Consider the following 15,364-nt stretch of genomic DNA (forward strand, 5'->3'; position numbering starts at 1 on the left):
TTTCCCATCTACAAAGAATGGAGAGGTCTGTAATATTTATCATAGGTACGCTTTACCTGTGAGAGACAGAATCTAAAAATAAAAAACAAAAAATCTAAATTGTATGATTTTTAAATAACTAAATTGCATTTTATTGCATGAAATAAGTATTTGATACAATAGAAAAAGAAAACTTAATATTTAGTACAGAAACTTTTTTTGCAATTACAGAGGTCAGACGTTTCCTGTAGTTCTTGACCAAGTTTGCATGCACTACAGCAGGGATTTTGGACCACTCCTTCATACAGACCTCCTCCAGATCTTTCAGGTTTCGGGGCTGTCGCTAGGCAACATCGAAATTCAGATCCCTCCAGAGATTTTCTATTGGGTTCAGGTCTAGAGACTGGCTAGGCCACTCCAGGACTTTGAAATGCTTCTTACGGAGCCACTCCTTAGATGACCTGGCTGTTGACCAGGTCATTGTCATGCTGGAAGACCCAGCCACAACCCATCTTCAATGCTCTTACTAAGGGAAGCAGGTTGTTGGCCAAAATCTCACGATACATTCACCACGGAGCAGTCGTCCTGTCCCTTTTAGGAAAAGCACCCCCAGAGTATAATGTTTCTCTCACCATGCGTCACGGTTGGGATGCTGTTCTTGGCGTTGTACTCATCCTTCTTCTTCTTCCAAACACAGCGAGTGGAGTTCATACCAAAAAGTTCTATTTTGGTCTCATAGGACCACATGACCTTCTCCCATGCCTCCTTTGGATCATTCAGATGGTCATTGCTTGAACTTCAAACGGGCATGGACATTTGCGTGCCCTGCAGGATTTTAGTCCATGACGGCGTAGTCTGTTACTAATGGTAATGTTTGAGACTGTGGTCCCAGCTCTTTGCAGGTCATTTACCAGGTCCTTCCATGTAGTTCTGGGCTGATTCCTGACCTTTCTCAGAGTCATCCTTATCTCATGGGGTGTTATTTTGCATGGAGTCCCAGACCGAGGAAAACTGACAGTTATCTTGTGTTTCTTCCATTTTCTAATAATTATGCCAACAGCTGTTGCCTTCTCAGCAAGCTGCTTGCCTATTGTCCTGTAGCCCATCCAAGCCTTGTGCAGGTGTACAATTTTGTCCCTGTTGTCCTTAGACAGCTCTTTGGTCTAGGCCATGGTGGAGAGGTTGGAGTGTGATTGAGTGTGTGGACAGGTGTCTTTTATACAGTGTGACAGAGTCACTGGCGTTATTTGTGAGGGGAGATATGTTTCACTATGACTACTAGCCCTATTGAATTGAACTTACAACTTTTTTCCAGCATGTTATATGTTGGGGGCTTAAATCACCATTGGGAAGGCAGTGGTTTTATGTGAATGACATAGAGACGGGAGGGAAGTCATTCACCCTATCTCCACCTCAGGGTGTGGATGAGCAATTGTTACATGCTCAGTCACTGTTTTTTTTTTCTGCTGTTGGGAGTTTGGAGAGTCAAGTCTCCAGACTGTGGAGCTTCAGCTCAGGAGGATGTGTTATCCTTTGTCTTTTGTTTTACCTTTATGCCGACAAGGCTGGGTTTTATTTTGTTGAAGTCTGCAGTGCTTTATGCTGATAAAATAAAATCTGCAGCCAAAACCATTCCTGTGTCTACTTTCGACTGCAGCCGAGTGAGTCATCTTGCCACAACAGGTAACGAGTTGAAACAGGTGCAATTAATACAGGTAATGAGTGCAGTGTAGGAGGGCTTCTTAAAGAAAAATTAACAGATCTGTGAGAGCCAGAATTCTTGCTGGTCGGTATGTGATCAAACACTTACTTCATGCATTACTTCATGCAATAAAATGCAATTTAATTATTTAAAAATCATACAATGTGATTTTCTGGATTTTATTTTTAGATTCTGCCTCTCACAGTTGAAGTGTACCTATGATAAAAATTACAGACCTCTCCATTTTTTGTAGGTGGAAAAACTTGCAAAATCGGTAGTTTATCAAATACTTATTTTCCCCACTGTAGGTGTGCATAATCTGGAGATCAAACTCATTACTAATAATAAAATATGAAGTGTGAAAAAGTCACTGGCAAAGTACTGGAGGGGAGATATGTAGCACTAAGATTGTTAGCTCCAGTAATACACGTGTAGAGAGGAAGGAGGTCAGAGGATAAATTCCCAGCCTTTTAGAGCTTTTGGTGTGGGGAGGGTCTGAAGGCACAAACTCTGGAGCTGTTTTGTCATGCTAAGGAAAGCTAAACCTTGGGTTGTTTGTTCCTGAAGTGGGCGGTTACCCATAGCAACAAGGACTGTGTCATACGTTATGTTTTGTTTTTCCTGTTAGGCTGGGAAGGTAGAACTTGTTTTGCTAACGTTGCCATAGTTTATGCAGTGCTCTTAATACACCACAGAAGATTTAAAGAGACAGCCTTCCTGTGTCTCTATGTGCAACCAAGTGAGCCAATCTACCAAAGAAGCATAAGGGTTCCTCTATGCATATGGAGAAACAATATTACTAATGGATCATGATGGCGTGGAAAGCCAGGTATAGGGTTTTGGGGACACAAGAGTGTAAAGTTCTGACTCTGCAAATCACATGTATTTCAAGTGTCAGGATTCTCTTTAAATAAAGTCCAATTTTTCTCAGCAGAAAGTTAATTTTACAGATTCACACAGAAGAACAGGAGTGGTCATAACAGTGCAGTGAAAATTAGGACAGGGCATACACATAAAAAAGTTCATACAACGAGGGTGAGATTTCTTCCTCTGCTAGAAGTTGCTGGAAAACTGGAATAATCGGCAGGGCTTTGCCAGAGTGTTCTGGTCAACTGGTGCCCACCAGATTCGCTATAAGTTATGCCAGGTAGTGGCGAAAAATGTATCTAAAACCTACTCCAGCTCATAGTTGGAGAATGATTCTGCCACACAGACGGTCTAAAGATTTGTCGAATTCATTACGAGGCGGCCTTCTTCAAATTTGGTGCATGTTACTTCATCGGACTTTTGATTAAGACTGACGTGTGAAACATCAGTCTCAATTAATTAGCCTGTGTGGTACAGAGGAAAAACTATTAACATATATGACATCAAAACAGTACAAGGGACATAACATACTGTTGAATTAAAAAACACAAGAGCAGAAACACCAAACATGAGGTCATAAAGAGGTCAGAAACGTGAAGTTGAGTAAATAGAAAAAAACTTTATTAATAAGTGATTGGTTACATGATGGCAATGCAGAAGCGGGTGTCCACACTACAAAAATACAGAGAATATATGAGTACACTAATGGTAAAAAATATAACAGTAAGGCTATGTGCCCACGATGCAGAAATGAAGCAGAAAATTTCTGCAGCATTTCTGCATCTCCCTGGCAGAAAAAACGCATGCAGATTGTACATACAGATTGTGCATGCAGATTGTGCATGCGTTTTTCCTGCAGAATACATGCGGAATACATGCGGATTCACATGCGTATCCACAAGCACTTTCCAGGCGATAGCATCACTTGGAAAGTGCTTGACAACTAGGTCACATTGTATAAATCCATGCAAACGGCATGGATTTATATAGTGTGACCGTAAAAATAAAAAAAATAAAGCTGTCGCGCTCGTCCTGGCATCTTCCGGGTTGCCGGCATCTTGCGAGACAGCCTGCGGTCACATGACCGCGACGTCATCTCAAGTCCTGGAAGGAGAAGCGCTGCAGGGGCCGCCGGACAGGTGAATATAAACTTTATTCTTTTTTTCACAGGTACAATGGTACCCAGGTCTGGATGAGAGTCTTCTCTCCTCCAGAACTGGGTACCATCCGCACATTGAAACGCATATAATCCGCGTGTACAAATGTACAGACACGGATTATATGCGTCTCAATGCAAGTCAATGGCGGCGCTTTCGCAAAATTTATGAACATGCTGCGGATTTTTGAGCGCCGCAGAAATGCTGCGGAATAATCCGCAGCATGTGCATTGACATTGCAGAATGCCATTGAGGACCATGTGGTGCGGATTACCATGCGTTTTTGATGTGTTTCCGAATATTACCTCAGTGGTCCAGGATACCGAGTGTGGCGCACCAAGGATCTAACCCTAACGCGCGTTGGAGTGTGCGCCACACTAGGTACCCTGGGCCACTTAGGTAATATGCCTCTTACTGTTTACTCAACAAGTATCTGCCTAATTGTTGGCCCTTTGCTATTATATACTCTCTAACCTGACACCCATGCTGAATAGTATCTGCTACTCTTAATCAACATTTGAAATCTACCTACATAACCTTCCTTTTACCTGCCTGCGATATAAATACCCTTAGGCTGTATTACCTGTTATATATTAGGTTGTCTGTCAGTGATTAGGTGTTATGTGCACTTAGTCCCCTCAGCTACTACTCAGTACCTACCCTGCCTCTTTACTTCTAGCTACTGTTTCCATCTACTTTGCAGATCAGATTTTTTTTGCTCATTTGGCTTGCCTGTGTGGGGCTACGTTACAACTTTAATTTTAGGCCACTGCAAATTTATTGACATGTCGATATCATTGACTGATTATATTTAGGCTTTTTGCACTATATGCATATTTGCTTTTCTGTGATTCCGGCTACATATATATTTTTTACCTTCTATGTATTTAAGTAGTGTGGGCACCCGCTTCTGCAGAGACACCATGTAACCAATCACTTATTAATACAGTTTTTTTCAACTTCACGTTTCTGACCTCTTTATGGCCTCATGTTCGGTGTTTCCGCTCTTGGGTTTTATGATTAATTCCGAATGATCTGCCATTCTTATCCTGGCGAATAAATGTCATTACTTTTTGGTACTAGATATTTATTTGATATTCTCCTTTCAGCTTGACATACAGTGCTGCTCACCATTATTAGAACTCCTTCATTTCTTTCATAGGCTGTACAATATCCTCAGAAATAAATGGAAATGTGCCAAAGTTATATACTCGGGATTTTTTAAATAGTGGTCCAAAGTAATACAACAATAAAACATTGTTTTTTCAATTTCCCTGTTGCAATTTCATAGAAGAAACAGAATAAACAGCATGTGCAGCAATAAAGGCACCCCTAATTAATACTTGGTTGCACACCCTTTGGCATTGCTTCCAGCCTCCAAACATTTCTTGTAGCCATCTATAAGCTTCTTGCACTTCTCAGGTGGAATTTTCTCCCACTCTTATTTTGCAGTTTGTTCTAGCTCTTGAATGTTTGCAGGGTTCTTTTTCCCAATGGCAGATTTCAGCTCACCCCAAAGATTTTCAATGGGATTGAGGTCAGGATTCATTGCTGGCCATTTTAAAAGTCCATTTTTTCTTTTTCAACTTTTTCAACCATTCCTGTGTACTTTTGGGTGTGTGCTTTGGGTCATTGTCTTGCTGAAGGACCTATGATCTTTGATTCAAACCAAGTTTTCTTACACTAGGTAGGACATTTCGCTTTAAAATCTCTTAATAATTCTCTGATTTCATGATTTCTGTGATACGGTCAAGGCCTCCAGTATCAGACACAGCAAAGCAACCCCACAGCATTATGGATCCTCCATCATGCTTAACTGTAGGTAAGGTGTTATTTTCCTTATAAGCTTCATTGCGCCGTCTGTAAACAAACTGTTGCTTTGCATTGCCAAAAAAGCTCTATTTTTGTTTCATCTGTCCACAGAACATTTTCCCAGAAGGATTGTGGTTTGTCAAGGTACTCTTTAGCAAAGATCAGTCGTTCTTTTTTATGTCTTTTTCATCAATGGTTTCTTCCTTGGCCTTCGCCTATAAAGCTCTGCTTGGTTTAGTGTGCGACATATGGTACTTGTTGACATCATGACTCCAGACTGTTCCTGGTTGGCTTCAGGTCTTTGGATGTTTGACGTGTTTTTTTCCACCATTCGCACCAACTTTCGAAGACATCTCTTGTCAATTTTCCTCTTTCCCCCACGTCCAGGGAGGTTCTTGACAGTTCCATGCTTGGGAAACTTCTTAATAACATTGCACACTGTTGAAACTGGGATACCAAGGTCTTTGGAGAAGGCCTTATACTTTTTGGAAGTCTTGTGTTTGCTAATAATAGCAGTTCCCATGTCCTCTGACAGCTCCTTTGTCTTCAACATTGTGACAAAAGAACAGGGCCTACCATGTGGCTTTTTAAAACACTGAAGTCATCATTCATTGGCTAATTCATGTCACATGGGCACCAACAATTAATTACCGGTGAATCTCTTTTGTGATTTACCACAGGCGAGTCAAAATGTGTTTCCATACTAAATTAATGTGGAGGGTGCCAATACCAGAGACACAGCAAGCTTTAGGTTCTTCTATTTTTCCCACCCATTGCTTTTTGTTTTAAATTATTGTTTATAATTTGCTCTCTTATATATAACTCGAGTGCTCTATACAAAAAACTGTTTCACTTGACTCATTTTTTTAGGAGATATTCCACATTATGTACTTAAACTTCATGGGTGCCAATAATGATGAGCAGGATTTTATACTATCAGCTCCGTCCAATTTTTGTTTATCTAATACAGCTGAATGAGTGCACTGGACATGCATCAATGACCCTAATCTAGCATAGCATAGTGATAACTTAACAAAGATGTAACATGAGCATCCATTATAAGTTAGACAGCTGTAACTAACTAAGCTTGTAGTTCATTAATATCAAGACACGTGGTTCTAACCTTCTCCAGTGCAAAGATCTGCTGCCTTTGGCGTTCATCAAGATTTTGATTTTTATTTTGCAACATCGCCCGTTCTTCTTCTAGTCTGGTTATTTTTTCCTTTATCCTAGCTTTTTCAGATTCCAGGTCTTGTATGGTGGCCTCTTGTGTCATCTGCGTAGCTTGCAGCATCCCAATGTGACCTGCAAAAAAATATATAAATTCTTCAAGCGGAAGTGTATACCAGTCGATATGTGTCTTTTTTTAATTTCATGTCTGTGGATGCTTTTAACACAGTTATTAACAAACTTATATATGGACATGGATATGGACACCTTTGGGGACATTTTTTTTTCCATCTCGTATTTACATAAAATTATTTTGCAATGGGGTTTTGTTGAAAAAAAAATAAAAAATCACAGTTTAGATTTTACAGTCTCTATGTATTACAGTAAATACCAGACTGCAGAATGAATTAACATTGAACCATCAGTAAGCTCTGTCAGTAAGCTGGTTCTCACAATGGTTTTTGTAACCCTTATAATATCTTCTCCTGGACCTGTACACTTCCAAACTGATTTATTGCCACAGTTCAGGAGAATATCAGGCTATGTGCACACATTGAGGATTTACAGCAGATATGTAAGTCTAATTGATCAGACACACATGTAACCTTTGTCTCTGCTTGTGGTATGAATGATGCATGTCTTTAATCTTTGATCAAGTTGCCATATCAGCTGACAAGTTATTTCCGACTGCTAGGGCAGACCTGGCCAAACTGCAGCATGCTGGCTATATCCTGTCCGCACCCGCAGACCATGTAAGCTAATGGGCTAAAAACAGTGGCCCATCAGGCTGCATCATGCGGCTGCCCTCCACCTGCCCGGCATCTCAATTTCACCAATATCTGAATCCTTACATTGCAAATAACAGTGGATATCATGGTTAAGGAGGGAACCCTATTAGACCATTCAACTTGTGCGACTGAGAGTCAGTACAGCAGGCGCAATGATATCATTAGATCGCACCTGCAGCGCAGAATCTCAGTCTCCAAAAAGAAAAGACTGGAGCAGTGTGTCAGGGTAATGGGGCTAGTTGAGTAGCATTTGTTTTTGTTTGTTTTTTCATTGTCACTCATTTTTGGGGGAAATATGTGGGGACATCATACTGTATAGGGTCCACCATACCGATTGGGGACTTGTGGAAGATCATACTGTATGTGCGGAACTGCGCAGACCATCTTTCTGTGTTGGGGGGCTGTGGGGGATCATAGTGTTTTGGGGGTTGTAGAGGCATAATGGCATCATACAGTGTGGGGAGCTGTGGGGTCCATGATACTATTTATTTGGGAGGCATGTGGGCCATCATACTGTGTGGTGAGCTTTGGGGCCGTCATAATGTGTGATGGGTTGTAGAGGCATAATGGCATCATACAGTGTGGGGAGCTGTGGGGTCCATCATACTATTTGGGAGGCCTGTGGGCCATCCTTCTGTGTTGTGATCTGTGGGGCCGTCATAATGTGTGGTGGGCTGTGGGGGCATCATGGCATCATTCTGTGTGGAGAGCTGTGGGATCTATCAAACTTTGTGTAGAAGACGATTGTGGGAACAACACCTTGTTTGGGGGCTTATGGGGACATCATACTGTGTGAAAAGCTGTGGGGACATCATACTGTATGGGGGAGATGGTGATTAAGGTACAATGGTTGCATAACAGGAGTATTATGATTTTCTACTTTTTTTAAACTTTATGAGAAGCAGTAAATTATATGGTGTTGATTAGATGTTACTGCTAAGAATAATACATGTTACAATAAGGCATATCGTAATATATATTAGCAGTAGCAGCTAATCAACATACTTAATTCTGCTCAATATTAAGCAATAAAATTATTATTATTAATAATAATAATAATAATATGTTAATATTAATATTGAGCAGAATTAATTTCAGCCTCGTAGTTCGACCATTCCCAACAGTCTTGGTCGCTCATGTGGCCCCTTGGCAAAATTAACTGCCCATCCCTGTGCTAGGGTCATCTTATGCCAGAATTTCTGCAGCCAATTGTAAGAATTTTTATTAAACCAGGAGCTTAAAGACCTAGTGAAAATAGCACAACTCTATGGAAAAATCATGGTTAAATGTGTACATATGGTACTAAAAGTAATGGTAATGATTTCATGCAAACTATAATGATTGGTTACAACAATAACAATTCCTACTCACTGGCTTTTAGCACAAGTTCTGTGGCCTGCTGCTGCAGACGCTCCCGAGCAGCTGTTAGCTCACTTTCCATGTCTTTCTGTTTGCTAAGTAAAGACATCTCCTCCTGCTTCACATTTTCCAGCTGTTTTTGAAGGACCTAAGGGAGCATACAAAATGTATGAAATATATAACAGCAAGCAGTAGTGACAGTGAATCTGTCTAATCTTACAGCAATAAATGGCAAACGCCATCAAAACGTGGTAGTGACTTCATCTATCAACCTAGAAACAAACATATGCTTTCTGCAAGCATTTATCATAAGGCCTCCTGCAATATCAGCCCGACTCCATGCATTTTCACTACATTTAAGCAAACAGAATAAATCAATTTTCAATGCCTTTTATAAACAATAATAGAAGTGGAATACATAATTTTGTCTTTTTATTGCTACAGCTGAATTTTCTCAGTACCCACATGCTCAGACTTTAGGGCACATGCATACTAAGTGTGCAATTAATAAATACAAATTGCGTGTTAGGATCAATTATCCCTATGCAAAACTTATTTTTTAGTATCTGACAATGTCAAACATCATAACAGGAATAAAGGGATGTTATGATGGTCACTCTTTTAGTCTTTTTGGTTAAAAAGAAAAAGAACTAATCCAATCTGAAAACGAAAAGCAAAATTACTGAAAAAGAACATTCAAGAGCAGGGTTGTCTCCCGTCAACTTTTTTTCAGACTATGCTTTTATCTTCTGTTAAACGCTTGACCTGGCAAAGCTCCAAACTTATATGTTTAACAGAAAGCTATGACAGATAGACCAGTGGCATCTGTCATCCACGGGATGCCATTATAAAAAGTACACCACAAGGTATAAACTTTTACTGGCTGCCACTTTTTGGAACAGTGAACTCAGCTACAATATTTCATACAGCAAAAAAAGACGTAAACCCCAACATATTCTACCAAATGGAGGCCAAATCAAAGGGATCTATGGAAGAACACATGTTAATTGACACCGGCAAAATGCAGTCAAAAAGAAACTATTAATTTTTCAATGAGCAAGTATTGCAGAAATATTAATCCTAAGCAGTAAATTGGTATGGCAATGATGTTTCAGTTCTGCTTTATTTTTTCCTTTTATTATACAGTTCCTTGAAAAACTATTCATATCCTGTGAATGTTTCCACATTTTTTCACTTTACACCCAAAAACTAAAATGTACAGTATTTTATTGGGATATTATGTGACATACCAACACAAAGTAGCAAGTATTTGTGAAGTGTAAAGGAAATGATACAGGGTTTTCCTTATATTTAAAAATTATAAATCTGAAAATTGTGAAGAGCATTTGTATTCAGCCCACCTGATTCAAATCTTTGTAGGACCACCTTTCGCTGCAATTACTGCTGCAAGTTCTCTGTGAGATGTTCAGAACTTGGGCTATTTTTTTATATAACCTTACCCTGGTTTACTTTTCTCCACAACTTTATCCCTGACCTGTCTGACGTGTTCCTTGGTTTCATGATTCTGTTTGATCCTAAATGTTCTCAAACAAACCTCTGATGTCTTCACAGAACAGCTGTAGTTATACCGAGAATAAATTACAAACCGGTGGACTCAATTTACTAATTATGTGACTTATACAGGCAATTGGTCATTCAGGAAATTATTTAGGGGTATCAGACTGCAGGAGGCTGAATACAAATGCACGTAACAATTTTCAGATATGCATTTTTTAAACAATAAGAAATACATGCATCATTTCCTTTAAACTTCACAAATACTTGCTACACTGTGTTGGTATATCACATAAAATCCCAAAAAAATACATTTAAGTTTGTGGGGGTAAAATGGAAAAGTTAATAAGGTATGAATACTTTTTCAAGGCGCTATAAAATATATATATATATATATATATATATATATATGTATATATATATATATATATATATATATATATATATATATATATACATACAGTACAGACCAAAAGTTTGGACACACCTTCGCATTTAAAGATTTTTCTGCATTTTCATGACTATGAAAATTGTACATTCACACTGAACGCATCAAAACTATGAATTAACACATGTGGAATTATATACTTAACAAAAAAGTGTGAAACAACTGAAAATATGTCTTATATTCTAGGTTCTTCAAAGTAGCCACCTTTTGCTTTGATGACTGCTTTGCACACTCTTGGCATTCTCTTGATGAGCTTCAAGTGGTAGTCACCGGAAATGGTCTTCCAACAATCTTGAAGGAGTTCCCAGAGATGCTTAGCACTTGTTGGCCCTTTTGCCTTCACTCTGCGGTCCAGCTCACCCCAAAACATCTCGATTGGGTTCAGGTCTGGTGATTGTGGAGGCCAGGTCATCTGGCATAGCACCCCATCACTCTCCTTCTTGGTCAAATAGCCCTTACACAGCCTGGAGGTGTGTTTAAGGTCATTGTCCTGTTAAAAAATAAATGATGGTCCAACTAAACGCAAACTGGATGGAATAGCATGCCGCTGCAAGATGCTGTGGTAGCCATGCTGGTTCAGTATGCCTTCAATTTTTAATAAATCCCAAACAGTGTCACCAGCAAAGCACCCCCACACCATCACACCTCCTCCTCCATGCTTCACGGTGGGAACCAGGCATGTAGAGTCCATCCGTTCACCTATTCTGTGTCGCACAAAGACACGGTGGTTGGAACCAAAGATCTCAAATTTGGACTCATCAGACCAAAGCACAGATTTCCACTAGTCTAATGTCCATTCCTTGTGCTCTTTAGCCCAAACAAGTCTCTTCTGCTTGTTGCCTGTCCTTAGCAGTGGTTTCCTAGCAGCTATTTTACCATGAAGACCTGCTGCACAAAGTCTCCTCTTAACAGTTGTTGAAGAGATGTGTCTGCTGCTAGAACTCTGTGTGGCATTGACCTGGTCTCTAATCTGAGCTGCTGTTAACCTGCGATTTCTGAGGCTGGTGACTCGGATAAACTTATCCTCAGAAGTAGAGGTGACTCTTGGTCTTCCTTTCCTGGGGCGGTCCTCATGTGAGCCAGTTTCTTTGTAGCGCTTGATGGTTTTTGCAACTGCACTTGGGGACACTTTCAAAGTTTTCCCAATTTTTCACACTGACTGACCTTCATTTCTTAAAGTAATGATGGCCACTCGTTTTTCTTTTCTTAGCTGCTTTTTTTCTTGCCATAATACAAATTCTAACAGTCTATTCAGTAGGACTATCAGCTGTGTATCCACCAGACTTCTGCACAACACAACTGATGGTCCCAACCCCATTTATAAGGCAAGAAATCCCACTTATTAAACCTGACAGGGCACACCTGTGAAGTGAAAACCATTTCCGGTGACTACCTCTTGAAGCTCATGAAGAGAATGCCAAGAGTGTGCAAAGCAGTCATCAAAGCAAAAGGTGGCTACTTTGAAGAACCTAGAATATAAGACATATTTTCAGTTGTTTCACACTTTTTTGTTAAGTATATAATTCCACATGTGTTAATTCATAGTTTTGATGCCTTCAGTGTGAATGTACAATTTTCATAGTCATGAAAATACAGAAAAATCTTTAAATGAGAAGGTGTGTCCAAACTTTTGGTCTATACTGTATATATATATCTATATATACGGTATATATATATCTCAATCATAGACTATTAAAACATATTAGCAAAATAGTTTAATCTATGAAGGCTAGAATCTAAGAAAGTGATGCATCCTGCATATCTCTTACCTGAACATTGTTCTCTGCTGTAGACAGAGAAGCTTGTAGTTTTTGGCACTTTTCTCTAAGACTTCCTGCTTCTTCCTGTACAACTTGAAATTCCGTTTTAAGAATGCCAAGGTTCTTCTGTAAGATAGCTTCTTGAGTTTGAAATTCTCTCTTCAATTCAGACTCTTTCTGTTTACATGCATGTAGGCTCTCGGCTGTAAAATGCTGAGACCTTTTCAAAGCTTCCAACTCATGTTCATAGAAGGCCTGAGCTTTACTCAGCTTACCTTCATAATCCTCTACTAACTTTTTCCTCTCCAGACGTAAGTCTTCCAGCTTTTTATTAAGTTCTTCCAATTGTAATCGATGCATTTCCTCAAGTGTTTCCTGGCCCTTGTTTAAAGTAGCATTTTGACTATGTTGAGCTTTTAGGAGGTCTTGGATCTCTAATCTATGAGTTGCTCTTAGTTCTTCTAAGGTTGTACGTTTGTCTTTCTCAAACTGTACTTGAAGTTGCATAAAACTCCGTATCCTCTCCTCAAATCTCTTCCTTATCTCCTCCACCTCTCGGGACATGGTGACAACCCTCTGCACATGTTGGGCTTCTGCACAAAGTTGCATATCTTCTACCCGATGCTTGTAAACATCAAATTCAGTAAGTGCTTGGTGTTTCAACTTTTTATGTTCCTCTAATGATTCTTCCAGTGCTTGTATTTTTCGTTTCAGCTCAGTTTCCTCTGATACTTTGTTCTTATATTGTAATATCTTCTCCCTGGTTTCAGCGAGGATCTGCTGAATTTCTTCTTCATGTGCTTCTTTAATGGCTTGTACTCCTGATTCGTGCTCATCATTCCTAGTATTTAAGGCATATATGACCTGTGAATTGATAAAAATATCTGATATAAGAAGTGAACTCCATTTATATTTTTGGGTTAGCACCAAATATTTGTAAAAAAAAACCCTTGAATTACAAGACTTTTGAATAGTTACAGAAATTTTTAATTTTACACAAGATGGCACAATATACATCAATACAAACGAAAATTTGTCACATATTCATAAACAAAACTGGAAATGGTTATGGAGCGATAGGGGTCCAGAGATCACATCCTTTTGAAGGACGCAGTCACTAACGTGATCCAGTGCCTGGTAACAAAGGGTCATATTTAAAGAGTCCTTAAATTTGGTCCTAGAGGAGTACAATGAATAGAAGGTGACAAACAGGTTTTCCTCTACCACCATCATGCAGTCTCAAAAAGTATTATAAAACTGGACTGTATGAAAGGACAACATTGTTGTGTAATTATTTTAAACATCCCAATTTGAAAAGTTACAAAAACACTGATTATCAGTTTATAAATCCTTTCATATATGAAGGTTTGAAAGTATTGTGTTCTTTGAATTGAGCTCTGATTTTGTAATGGCTCTTTTCTATGGTATTAACATGTGTAACGTAACCTAAGTTGTATAGTGCCCCTATACAATGTAGTAAATAAAACAATATTTCTGCTGAATGCATTGATGGGAAGGGTGGTGAGTAGAGATGAGCAGATCAATTCGCAGGACTTAAGTCCGGCGTTCAGGTAAGTGGCACCTGGCCGCTAGACAGGAGGGCCGCACATCTCTTACCTTCTGGCATAGCATTTGATTTGTCAGTATCATCTGTGTGACATAACGCACAAATGACGATGTGCCAGCTGTTAGGAGGGCAGTTGCAGACAACTTTATTTTAATGGAACGCAACCGACACCGGGGTCCGCGATGCAGCCTGGAGGACTGCTGCCGAACACTTTCCGGGTGGAAAGGCAAGCGACAACTTAAATGTTAAACTCTTCCGTGTTTCTTCACACAGGAACGGGTAAAGCGGTACGCTCTATCTCCATTAACTGCACGGAGGGAGAGCGACCGGCGACGCACCTATCAACTATCTTAGCCCTTCGTGTTAATGCACACGGAAGGGTAAGACGGTTCGCACAATCTCCAAGAACCGCAGGGAGACGTGCGACCGTGGGAGAAGCAGTAGCCCTGTCTTTGATACAGGCGCTACGCTATGGGGTTTGGCGCTAGTATAACGGTTCACACAATCTCCAAGAACCGCAGGGAGACGTGTGACCGTGGGAGAAGCAGTAGCCCTGTCTTCGATACAGGCGCTACGCTATAGGAGTTGGCGCTAGCGTGCGGGTGTGATTCCCGCCGGGTATTCGAGCACTCAGCCGGCGTGCTACCGGACTGAGCAAACCCGCTCTATATAGCTCACAGGCGGAACAGGGAGAACTGCTACTGCAGACAGCTCGGGGTGTAAGGCGAACCCCCTGGTCAGAGCCAGTCTGCAAGGCGAAGCTACCTGCCTACTTTTTCTGACCTGCCTAACTAAAGCTATGGCTCTACAAGGAGCCCAAGAGTAAGCATGCACACCACAAACAGCCAGCTCAAATGATCTGAGCACGTCGCCATCTTTGTAGGCGGGCCTTTTAAAGACTAAGCCCTGCCCACCGATGCGCCATTGGTGACGTTACCCGTGGACCAATCAGGCGGTGCCAGGTCACCAGGTCAGGTGGGTGCTAACCCACCAATCATGATCCGCCAGGTCACGGACATGCTCAGTGCGGCAAATCCTGGACTTAGATTCCACAAGCCCTGTCTCCCTCTGCAACCCAGGCTTAACATTGCTAGGCACAACTACCTGGGAGACAAACAGTGCTCGTGGACCAGCTAGGCGTTGGAGCTGACAGCGATGCTGAGCAGCATCAGCCCTGGCTGGACTGAAATAGGAGACAACATAAGGTCCTGAACCCATTTTGAATCCAGCACCAGACCGA

At 40.6% G+C, this 15,364-nt stretch overlaps 1 protein-coding gene across 6 annotated transcripts in view; it reads right to left on the bottom strand.

Annotated features, from left to right (window-relative positions):
- Positions 1–15,364, bottom strand: part of FAM184A (family with sequence similarity 184 member A) — a 314,499-nt gene that overhangs the window by 136,205 nt on the left and 162,930 nt on the right. For all 6 annotated transcript variants that reach the window (XM_073675939.1, XM_073675937.1, XM_073675938.1 and 3 more), the window contains exons 3-5: positions 12,567–13,421; positions 8,847–8,982; positions 6,641–6,822 (exon numbers count right to left, since the gene is read on the bottom strand). In XM_073675939.1, the coding sequence (XP_073532040.1) occupies positions 6,641–6,822; positions 8,847–8,982; positions 12,567–13,421 (1,173 nt within the window). The remainder of the gene's footprint in view (positions 1–6,640; positions 6,823–8,846; positions 8,983–12,566; positions 13,422–15,364) is intronic.

The sequence above is a fragment of the Phyllobates terribilis genome, unplaced genomic scaffold, assembly GCF_046119375.1.
Source record: "Phyllobates terribilis strain yellow unplaced genomic scaffold, ASM4611937v1 Scaffold_3__8_contigs__length_932513732, whole genome shotgun sequence".
Classification (NCBI taxonomy): Eukaryota; Metazoa; Chordata; class Amphibia; order Anura; family Dendrobatidae; genus Phyllobates; species Phyllobates terribilis.